Raw genomic sequence first — 12,207 nt, 5'->3', positions numbered from 1 at the left:
TGTTCTGAAACCTAGATGTAGTGTTGCCCCTTGCTCTGCAAGGGCCGCGGCCTTTGTGGAGCGATGGTTAACGATGCTTTGTGGGCGACCGTTGCTGATGTGTGCAGAGGGTCCCTGGTTCGCGCCCGTGTCGGGGCGAGGGGGCGGTCTAAAGTTATACTGTTACATTGATGCTGTTGACCCGGATCACTGGTTGCTGCGGAAAAGGAGGAGGTTGAAAGGGGGGTGAGTGTAACGGATGTGAAATGGCTAGCTAGTTAGCGGGTACGCGCTAGTAGCGTTTCAATCAGTTACGTCACTTGCTCTGAAACCTGGATGTAGCGTTGCCCCTTGCTCTGCAAGGGCCGCGGCTTTTGTGGAGCGATGGGTAACGATGCTTCGTGGGTGACTGTTGTTGAAGTGTGCAGAGGGTCCCTGGTTCGCGCCCGTGTCGGGGCGAGGGGACAGTTTAAAGTTATACTGTTACATGTGGCTCCCACCATAAAGCATGGAGGAGGAGGTGTGATGGTGCTTGCTGGTGACACTGTCAGTGATTTATTCAAGGCACACTTAACCAGCATGGCTACCACAGCATTCTGCAACGATTCACCATCCCATCTGGTTTGCCCTTAGTGGGACTATCATTTGTTTTTCAACAGGACAATGATCCAACACACTTCCAGGCTGTGTAAGGGCTATTTGATCAAGAAGGAGAGTGATGGAGTGCTGCATCAGATGACCTGGCCTCCACAATCAAACGACCTCAAACCAATTGAGATGATTTGGGATGTCGCTCTTGCTGCTGGTGATTCTCTGATCCACCTCTACGCAGATGACACCATTCTGTATATTTCTGGCCCTTCTTTGGACACTGTGTTAACTAACCTCCAGACGAGCTTCAATGCCATTACAACTCTCCTTCCGTGGCCTCCAACTGCTCTTAAATGCAAGTAAAACTAAATGCATGCTCTTCAACCGATCGCTGCCCACACCTGCCCGCCCGTCCAGCATCACTACTCTGGACGGTTCTGACTTAGAATATGTGGACAACTACAAATACCTCGGTGTCTGGTTAGATTGTCAACTCTCATTCCAGACTCACATTAAGCATCTCCAATCCAAAATTAAATCTAGTATCGGCTTCCTATTTCGCAACAAAGCATCCTTCACTCATGCTGCCAAACATACCCTCGTAAAACTGACAATCCTACCGATCCTTGACTTTGGTGGTGTCATTTACAAAATAGCCTGCAACACTCTACTCAGGAAATTGGATGCAGTCTATCACAGTGCCATCCGTTTTGTCACCAAAGCCCCATATACTACCCACCACTGCGACCTGTATGCTCTTGTTGTCTGGCCCTCACCTCATATTCGTCGCCAACCCCACTGGCTCCAGGTCATCTATAAGTCTTTGCTAGGTAAAGCCCCGCCTTATCTCAGCTCACTCGTCACCATAACAGCACCCACCCGTAGCACGCGCTCCAGCAGGTATATTTTACTGGTCACCCCCAAAGCCTATTCCTCCTTTGGCTGCCTTTCCTTCCAGTTCTCTTCTGCCAATGTCTGGAACGAACTGCAAAAATCACTGAAGCTGTAGACTCATATCTCCCTCACTAACTTTAAGCACCAGCTGTCAGAGCAGCTCAAAGATCACTGCACCTGTACTGTTATTTATCTTATTTATTTTGCTCCTTTGCACCCCAGTATCTCTACTTGCACATTCATCTTCTGCACATCTATCACTCCATTTTTTAATTGCTATATTGTAATTATTTAGCCACTATGGCTTATTTATTGCCTTACCTCCCTTGTCCTAACTCATTTTCACACATTGTATATAGACTTTTTTTCTATTGTATTATTGTTTGTATGTTTGTTTATTCCATGTGTAACTCTGTGTTGTTTGTGACGCACTGCTTTGCTTTATTTTGGCCAGGTAGCAGTTGTAAATGAGAACATGTTCTCAACTAGCCTACCTGGTTAAATAAAGGTAAAATAAAAATGTAAAATGAGTTGGACTACAGAGTGGAGGAAAAGCAGCCAACAAGTGCTCAGCATATGTGAGAACCCCTTAAAGACGGTTGGAAAAGCATTCCAGGTGAAGCTGGTTGAGACAATGCCAATAGTGTGCAAAGCTGTCATCAATTCAAAGGGTGGCTACTTTGAAGAAGGTGTTCTAGGTGTTCTAAAACTTTTGACCGGTAGTGTGTGTGTGTGTGTGTATATATACGGTCAAAAGTTTGGGGTCACTTAGAAATGTCCTTGTTTTCCACCTCAAACTTATATTTGTCTGTTCATAACACTTTTTTCCAATCTTCCTCTGTCCAGTGCCTATCTTCTTTTGCCCATATTAATATTTTATTTTTATTGACCAGTCTGAGATATGGCTTTTTCTTTGCAACTCTGCCTAGAAGACCAGCATCCCGGAGTCACCTCTTCGTTGTTGACGTTGAGACTGGTGTTATGCGGGTAATATTTAATGAAGCTCCCAGTTGAGGACTTGTGAGGCGTCTGTTTCTCAAACTAGACACTCTAATGTACTTATCTTCTTGCTCAGTTGTGCACCAGGGTGAGTTTCAGGAGAAATTTCTTTGTTTCTGGCCACTTTGAGCCTGTAATCAAACCCACAAATGCTGATGCTCCAGATACTCAACTAGTCTAAAGAAGGCTAGTTTAATTGCAGAACAACAGTTTTCAGCTGTGCTAACATAATTGCAAAAGGGTTTTCTAATGATCAATTAGCCTTTTAAAATGATAAACTTGGATTAGCTAACACAACGTCCCATTGGAACACAGGAGTGATGGTTGCTGATAATGGGCCTCTATACTCTGATCAATTTTATGTTATTTTAATGGGCCAATTTTTTTTTGCTTTTCTTTCAAAAACAAGGACATTTGTAAGTGACCACAAATTGGTTCCAATTAAGCGCCGTCCACAGGGTATGGCATGGCGTTGCAAAATGGAGTGATAGACTTCCTTCTTCAAGATCCCTTTTACCTTGTACAAATCTCCCACTTTACCACATCCAAAGCACCCCCAGACCATCACATTGCTTCCACCATGCTTGACAGATGGCGTCAAGCACTCCTCCAGCATCTTTTTATTTTTTCTTGGTCTCACTAATGTTCTTCTTTGTGATCCGAACACCTCAAACTTAGATTAATTGTCAATTACACTTTTTCCAATCTTCCTCTGTCCAGTGTCTGTGTTATTTTGCCCACCTTAATCTTTTCTTTTCATTGGCCAGTCTGAGATAGGGCTTTTTCTTCTTTGCCTTAGACCACTGCGCCACACGGGAGGCCCGCAAATTAATTTTTAACAAGGCACACTTGTTAATTGAAATATATTCCAGGTGACTACCTCTGGAAACTGGTTGAGAGAATGCTAAGAGTGTGCAAAGCTGTCATCAAGGCAAAGGGTGGCTACTTTGAAGAATCTCAAATCAAAAATATATTTTGATTATTTAACACTTTTTTTGGTTACTACATGATTCCATGTGTTATTTCATAGTTTTCATATCTTTACGATTATTCTACAATGTAGAAAATAGTAAGAGTAAAGAAAAACCCTTGAATGAGTAGGTGTTCTAAAACGTTTGACCGGTAGTGTATATATAGTCAATTATATCGTTACTTTATCAGCATTGACCGACGATACATTTGTAACTGTAGCCACCATCTGAGCTGAATATATTATAGCCACCACGTGTGAAGGATACATATGTAACAGTATAACTTTAAACCGTCCCCTCGCCGCTAACTAGCTAGCCATTTCACATCCATTACACATACAAACAGAACTTTGAGGTTCCTGACTGAAATGACAGTCGCCTCACTGCCAGGCTGGAACCATTTGAATCTCGAGACACACTGGCAACTTTTACGCAACATTGACCGTGCTATTTATTTCGAGAAACTTCCAGCCCCATCTCCCACACGTCACCGTGCGGAATCTTTAAAGGGTCCGTTGACTGAATAAAATGGCAAGGTATAAAGGATCAAGGAGTTTGAGCAGCATGAACACACAGTCACCAATGGTAGATATGGTCAATAATAACGATCCTCTACCGCCAGGATGGGAAATAAAAATTGACCCACAGACAGGATGGCATTTTTTTGTGGATCACATTAATCGCACAACAAGCTGGAATGACCCAAGACACGATTTCAAAAAGGTAGGCTCATGGATGTGTAGTAACATGATGTGTACCGTGGGAGGGCTCGTGTGATATATATTCAAAGTTGGAGTGAAATGTCATGTCTGCTTGACAGCATGGCAGACACAACACATAATCTCTCTAATATATGGCACGGTCCTCGATCAAGCACTTCAGTGGTTAATAATGATGGTCACCGCTTCTGATACGCACTGGCTTCTATTATAGGGGAGATAGAGTGGGCATATTCTATTTATAGTAGGCTATGCTTCTATATATTTTTATTTACTTTAAAAACATGGGCTACAAATTGCCTCTGCTAAAACTTAATATACGCCAACGCAATGGAATGTTGTCTATTGTAGGCTCCAGCCCTCTCCCACATGCATTATAACGGGTTAACTAACAATAGCAATAGCTGTTATAAACGGCTATGTTCTTGTGTTATGGTCTAAGCTGAGCAACGGCTGTTATAAAAGGCTATGATCTTGTGTTATGATCTAAGCTGGCAGGTTTGTTGATGACGCACTGCAGTCATATGTAAAGCTATGCCTTTGAGTGTTTGACCATTTCCATAATGTTTATTAAAAGCCTATTAGGCCAAGCAGACTCCAGACTGCATTTGTTCATATTTCTTACACTCTTAGAAAATAGGAGTTCCAAAAGTGTTATTTGTCTGTCCCCACATAGGATAACCCTTTTTGGTTCCAGATAGAATTCTTTTGGGTTCCATGTAGAAAAGGGTTGTGTGTAGGTGTTCAACATTGAACTCAAATGGGATCTACCTGGAATCAAAAGGGGTTCTTCAAAGGGTTCTTCTACCAGGACAGCCAAAGAACCCATTTAGGTTTTAAGATAGCACCTTTTTTTACTAAAACTTTTCCTTACAAGGGATTTGAAGATGTTCTTCACCCACCCATGTATAACAGCTGCAAGGAACCTACAATAGCCTACATTAAATGAACAAATCACTGAATTTGTTGATATGGTTTTAACCATTGAACTGTGCAGAAGTACTATGTGTCAACTTTAAATGTGGAAGGGTTGGAGGAGCAGACCCTAGGCTGCCAGTTGGCGTCTTGCCTTAGGAAGATCAACACTTTCTGCTGTCCGAAGTTAGTGTCACTTAGAATCTGCTGGAAAGACACAGCTGTCAGAGGATAAAATTGGTGCAATGCTGGCAGTGTACAGGGACCCTGCCAAAATGGCAGAGGGCAAAGGGTCGTTCAGAGCTATTGGCTGTGTCATAACTACTGTTGTTATATCAAAAAAGTAAAGGATTGATGTAAAGAAAAGGTGGAATATACCCCACAGTATCCTTAAGTCATACTTAATTGTAATTCAATATTACCATGCAATATACAGCAATTTTGTTAATGCATAGTCATGGCAGCTTGAGACTGTTCCAATACAGTGAGTCCAATGGGCCGACATAGTCTTGTGGACAAACTTTTGTCTTTGTTGTATCAAACTGTGTGGATGTATACTGAACAAATATATAAACGCAAGATGTAGTGTTGGTCCCATCTTTCATGAGCTGAAATAAAAGATCACAGAAATGTTTCATACGCACAAAAATCTTTTTTCTCTCAGATTTTGTGCACAAGTTTGTATACATGCCTGTTAGTGAGCATTTCTCCTTTGCCAAGATAATCCATCCACCTGACAGCAGTGGCGTATCAAGAAGCGAATTAAACAGCATGATCATTACAAAGGTGCACCTTGTGCTGGGGACAATAAAAGACCATTCTAAAATGTGCAGTTTTGTCACACAACATAATGCCACAGATATCTCCAAGTTTTGAGCGTGCAATTGGCATGCCTCCAATGTCGTTTTTGAGAATTTGGCAATATGTCCAACCGGCCTCACAAACGCAGACCACGTGTAACCAGCCCAGGACCTCCACCTCCGGCTTCTTCACCTGCGGGATCGTCTGAGACTAACCACCCAGACAGCTGATGAAACTGTGGGTTTGCACAACTGAAGAATTTCTGAACAAACTGTCAGAAACCGTCTTAGGGAAGCTCATCTGCGGGCTCGTCATACTCACCAGGGTGTTGACTTGACTGCAGTTTGGCATCGTAACCGACGTCAGCAGGCAAATGCTCACCTTCGATGACCACTGGCAAGCTGGAGAAGTGTTCTCTTCTAGAATTAATCACAGTTTCAACTGTACCGGGTAGATGGCGTGGATGGCGTCATGTGGCCGAGTGGTTTGCTGATGTCAATGTTGTGAACAGAGTGCCCCATGGTGGCAGTGGGGTTATGGTATGGGCAGGCATAAGCTACGGATAACGAACACAATTGCATTTTATCAATGGCAATTTGAATGCACAGCGATATCGTGACGAGATCCAGAGGCCCATTGTCGTGCCATTCATCTGCTGCCATCACCTTATGTTTCAGCATGATAATGCACGGCCCCATATCGCAAGGATTTGTACACAATTCCTGGAAATTGAAAATGTCCCAGTTCTTCCATGGCCTGCATACTCACCAGACATGTCACCACCCATTGAGTATGTTTGGGATGCTCTAGATTGACGTGTACGTCATTGTGTTCCAGTTCCCGCCAATATCCAGCAACTTCGCACAGCCATTGAAGAGGAGTGGGACAACATTCCACAAGACACAATCAACAGCTTGATCAACCCTATGCGAAGGAGATGTGTCGCGCTGCATGAGGAAAATGGTGGTCACACCAGATACTAACTGGTTTTCTGATCCACTCCCCTACTTTTTTTTATAGGTATCTGTGACCAAATCCATAGATTAGGGACTAATTAATTTATTTCAATTTGACTGATTTCCTTAAATGAACTGTAAACTCTTTGAAATTGTTGCATGTTGCATTCATATTTGTGTTCAGTGTACAGTATATAGACCTTTGCTCAGTGTGTTGCTCCCACTTGTCTAAGCCTAGGCTATTTGGCCCCATCTACCAGTTGACTCTGGCGCTTTGTCATGCACTCCCCACACATACATTTTGCTGTTTCAGCTCTGTCTGTAGAACATGTTTCCAGTTTGGACAGTTTGTTTTTAGTTTGAGCCACACCTTGTAGAAGTATGCAAGCGAGCATAAGATAACAGCATAAGCATAAAAGACAACAGCATTAAGGTTGTAATTGTCTCAGCTTAATCAGTTAGATTTTGACAACTGTTCACAAAAATTTGATTGATGAGCATTGTTTGTGGGCCTTACTGAATCTGGTATTGTTGGAATGTGGTATGCTCTCCTGAGGTATTTGGCTTGTGCTCTTGTGCTCTCCAGTTCTCAAGGCAACGTAAGTTACATTGTGACAATACACGTGTATAGCCTGAAGGCAATCAAATATTGCAGTATTCTTAAATCACTTACAATATACTGTATTGTTAATTATATTTGCATGGTAAAACAAAACTGGTCATGTAGTGATACCACAGAGATACTGTTCCCTGTTGTCTCAGTCAGGTGTCTCACTCTGACAGTTGACTGCTTAATTGGTTGTCCTGGTGATCACCAAGACAGCATCATGGAGTTTTTTGTCTCCACTGTGAATTATTATCAACATGCATGTGAGGACATGAGACAACTATGATTTGTTGTGTTTTATGATAGTAAACACTGCCTAGCAAACCAACCAATGCAGAGCCTACATACCCACATGTAGTGATGGCTTGCTTCTTTTTGGAACCCCAAAAAAGGGTTCCAAAAGGGTTCTTTGGCTGTCCCCATAACATAACCCTTTTTGGTTCCAGGTAGAACCCTTTTGGGTTTCATTTAGAAGAGAACCCTCTGTGGAAAGTGTTCTACATAGAATCCAAAATGGTTCTTCCTGGAACCAAAAAGAGTTATTCAAAGGGTTTTCCTATGGGCACAGCCGAACAACCCTTTTTGTTCTAAATTGCACCTTTTTTCCCCCTAAGAGTGTAGTTTCCTCTTCCAAGTGGTCAGAGAAATGATACTTTTGACATCTCCCAGGGATATTTCACAATGTACCGAATGCTTTTTGCTTATAGATACCAGAGCAGATTCCAGAGCAGACATATTTGTTTCAGCCTCTAGCAAATGGCTCTTTTTAATCAATCTCAATTTAATCTTAATAGCCTAATGGTCTTAGTTTGGAAAAAATAGCAAATCTTTCCGGGATGTTGGACATCATTCCCTCTCATAGCAAACACATTTTATGATGGATTGGCAGTAATTGCTTGCCTCTGGGGCTAGGGTTTCACTCACATACTTATTTGCATGTCTTAGATGTGTATTAATTCAGATTTTTTTTCTTCTTCAGGTCAGCCAGCTGTCTCAAAATGGCCCCAGTGTGCCCCCAGAGCCGAGTCCTCAGGAGATGCAGAAGGCCTTCGTGAGAGACATGAAGCACCCCACCCTCCGTCAGGGTTACATCCCAATCCCAGTCTGCCATGAAGGCGGAGACATCCGTCAGCAACAGCAACACCAATGTTTCCCGTACATCCAGCCGACTGCTCTGCAAAATGTACGAGCAGACGGGCGGACACCCTCCCCCACCCCGACGCTCCACTGCAGGCCTAGATCTCCTTTGCAGGGTCCCTCCGAGAGCACTACCCCTGAGCCCTACATGTCCTGTTCGCCTAGTTCACAAGAAACTGAGGTGAGATTGATTTAGCTAATGAGATTACTACGCATTAACTCTTACCATTTGCTTTAATCATAGATTGATGTCATTGGAGGATTTTCAGAGAAAGTTGTAGTTACATGCAGGTGTTTGATGTCGGAATCAAACTAAACCTCTAGCTACTTTTAGAGCTACTTGTAATATTAAATATGCAATTGTACTTCCTCTGATTCATGCTAGACTTTCATTCCTTAGGGCCACCCCTTCCACCAGCCCCCACGACCCAGCAGCACAGGCCTCCAGGCAGGTTACATCCCCATCCCAGTGATCCACGAGAGGGCCGGAGGTCACCCACAACAGGCCCCTGTCAACTCCGCTCTCTACACCCAGCGCTTTCCGGCTTACTCAGAGCACCAGCCCTCCTTCCACCACCTACAACCAGAGGACTGGAGCGGTCATCATGGGCCCACGCCTTCTTCCCGGGACCGTGCCTCCCCCTCCCCGAGCGTGCTTCCCCAGCACCGTGAGACTGCCGCCATCCATATCCCTCCGCATATGAGGAGCCAGTCTCCCCTCAGTGCCCAGGTCATTACAGAGAGACCACAGGTACCTTTTTTCCATCATCGCTTCACCTATTGCCAGTCCAATAACAGTAGGATTCCTCTATATAAAAAGTATAATATACGTGCATAGCCATAAATGCCAGAATAGCAAATTTGACATTATTCCTGATGAATAATTAGCAGGTTGACATTTATTGTCATGAATCTTGCCCAAGAGGTAGAACTGAGTGATTTCCGCAAGATAGGCCAGCTGCAACGTCAAAATTGTCTGTGTCGTAAACATTTAAGGTTAGGGTTAGCAGTGTGGTTAAGGTTAGGTATAAAATCAGTTGATATAACTTTGTAGCTGTGCTAGTTGGTGACCACTCTGCAGAGCTGCCTCCAGGTCAAGATTCATGACAATAAATGGCAACATGCAAATAATTCCTTCTTCCTTCCCCAGGTCCAGGTTCGCCATCACCATGTCCCACAGAGAGAATCACCCCACAGAATGGAGCAGGAGCAGGAGATCTCTCAGTATCCCCAAACAGTGCAGAGAGAGGCTGACACACATCAGCTTCAACAGCCACAGATGTCACAACAACCACAACAACAGCCACAGCAGCCACAACAATACCAACAACCACAACAATACCAACAACCACAACATCAACAACAGCAGCCACAACAGTACCAAAAGCCACAACAACCACAACAATACCAACAATCTGAACAGTACCAACAACCACAACAGCCACAACAGTATCAAAAGCCAGAAAAATACCAACAACCTGAACAGTACCAACAACATCCACAACCTCCACAACAACCACAGCCACAACCGCAGCCGAAACAGACAGCAAACATCACAGTCCAGATGCCCCCGAAACCAGAAGCCCAGGAGCCAGTGGATGCTCCTGCTCCACAGGAGGTCCCGCCCACAAAAGCAGAAAACGAGTCCACCGCTCAGTGTCACCCAGGCTTGGCTAAAGTACAAAAGATAGTGAAGAGAGTGGCGAAACTGGAGCAAGAGGTGAAATGCTTTGATGGGAAGAAGAACGATAAGAGGTACTTGCTGCTGGAGGAGCTGTTGACCAAAGAGCTTTTGGCATTGGACTCAGTGGACCCAGAGGGGCGTGTGGATGTGCGACAGGCGCGACGTGACGGAGTCCGGAGGGTCCAGACCATACTGGATGCACTGGAGATGCTGGATGAGCGGCCATCGGAACCAGCTAGTGAGTCCTCGATGGAGGGCGAGAGCCCGCCACAGAAAGGAGAGCAGCCAGGTACGATCAGCCAAGCGAATGTGGAGATGGCCAGGGAGATCTCATAATGACTGCTTTATTAGAGTGAAGAGATGAGAAACGTCATCAAATATGACGTGGAAATAGGCTGCTCCCAATGCTCCCTATACCCCCCTTACCCCCCAGATATCACATATGAACTATAAGATGCATGATTGCTTAATTTCCAGTGTTGGTATTGTCTGGTATTCACCACATATGTGATGGTGGTATCTGAGGGCAACATGTATTCAATTATGTTTAGCCACTGTTGTTGCCTTTTGCCGTGCCAATGTCTTTTTGCAAGACCATTGTCGTGTTCAGTGTTTTTTAAGACACATGCAGACTGGAGATGATCTAAGAGGCCTTTATCCATCTATATTGGAAAATACTATGAAAATAGCTTCTTTAAAAAATATTTTTTACATCTATGTTGTTGCCTTCGGACCATGTGACGTGGTTGTTGTAAAGTTGTTCAATACGTATTCAATAAGAGAACACTGGTTGGTATGTATAGAGTAGGCTACATCTCTCTATCTAAGAAAGGGTTAGAGATGTCTAATATTTCCCTCTTAGTTCTAATCCACTACTTCGAGAAACAATATTTACCTCAGATTCCATATGAAGAAATGGGATAAATGTTAGTGAATGTTAATGATTCAGTCAGAGAAAAGTAGTTATTTTTGGGCCTCAGGTGACAAAGAGCCACTTGAGGGCAGAATCTTCCTTTTCTTCCTCTCAATTATTTTCCCAAAAATATGAGTTATTTAACACACACCCAACAAATTATATGGTTGATAGAGTTACTTTGGGTTTCATTAGTTTCAGCCTGTAGGTGCATTGCCTATTTTGGGGTCTTGGCACTTATTTCACCATTATAATATGTTTATATTTCATTTAGAATTATTAGGGAACTTGATATGTTACATTCAACAATTACATCCAGTCACCTTTGATTCAAGTAAGATTTTAAATTGGTAGAATGTTTTACAACATTTTTACATTTGTAATTTCACTTGTAATGTTATTTAAAGAAATGAATTATTGATGAATTTAAGAATGCATTTAGAAATGTTGGATGTGAACTGCATAACCTCATGAGATGTGAGACTATCAGCATCAGCTGCTAATCAAGAATAACAATTCAAAGGGTCAATGTAAAAGTAGGCTTTGTTTATCACAGCTTGTGCATTGCAGGTTGTTGCAGTGTTGACAGCTTGGAGTCATGGTTGCAAATAAAATGATTTATTTTGACGTTGTCGATAATTGAGTGATTTTACAGTAGGTTACATTATTGTGATATGTTGCCATCCTTGCTATCAAGTGGTTCTATATGGTTTACACAAATCTAAACCTCACCTTGTATCCTCACCATCACTTCACACCTTGACTCCATCATGTCTTATTTGAGACAAGCAAATGGTTGTCCTGGTAGATCCAGGAAAAAAAAGTACACATTTTAGGAGAATGCACAGTCTTGAATAAACACTCTTATTAACTTGGCATGGGGTGTTTATTTTTAGGTTTAATATATTCCATTCAATAATACATTTCATTCACCACCAAACTTGTGTTCGATATAGAATGACGAGTAAGATCACGTAAGATCACGTGTGTTTGTTTTGGAGCGTGAAATCCTGTGGAGGTGGTTGAGCAACACTGACTGGG

The 12,207-nt window shown here is 43.0% G+C and overlaps 1 protein-coding gene across 1 annotated transcript; it reads left to right on the top strand.

Moving 5' to 3' along the window:
- The first annotated feature begins 3,700 nt into the window (after positions 1-3,700).
- LOC129853602 (BAG family molecular chaperone regulator 3-like) lies at positions 3,701-11,793 on the top strand. The gene is made up of 4 exons (XM_055919805.1): positions 3,701-4,157; positions 8,412-8,750; positions 8,970-9,320; positions 9,720-11,793. The coding sequence occupies exons 1-4, from the start codon at positions 3,963-3,965 to the stop codon at positions 10,587-10,589; spliced, it is 1,755 nt and encodes a 584-aa protein (XP_055775780.1). The 5' UTR covers positions 3,701-3,962; the 3' UTR covers positions 10,590-11,793.
- Positions 11,794-12,207: the final 414 nt, after the last annotated feature.

Source organism: Salvelinus fontinalis, chromosome 1, assembly GCF_029448725.1.
Source record: "Salvelinus fontinalis isolate EN_2023a chromosome 1, ASM2944872v1, whole genome shotgun sequence".
In the NCBI taxonomy this organism is placed as follows: domain Eukaryota; kingdom Metazoa; phylum Chordata; class Actinopteri; order Salmoniformes; family Salmonidae; genus Salvelinus; species Salvelinus fontinalis.
This window is presented reverse-complemented; position numbering and strand designations above follow the sequence as displayed.

Coding starts and splice junctions, on each gene's coding strand:
- LOC129853602 (XM_055919805.1), top strand. CDS start 3,963: ATGGCAAGGTATAAAGGATCAAGGAGTTTGAGCAGCATGAACACACAG. Junction 8,751..8,969: donor CTAGTTCACAAGAAACTGAG/GTGAGATTGATT, acceptor TTCATTCCTTAG/GGCCACCCCTTCCACCAGCC. Junction 9,321..9,719: donor TCATTACAGAGAGACCACAG/GTACCTTTTTTC, acceptor TTCCTTCCCCAG/GTCCAGGTTCGCCATCACCA.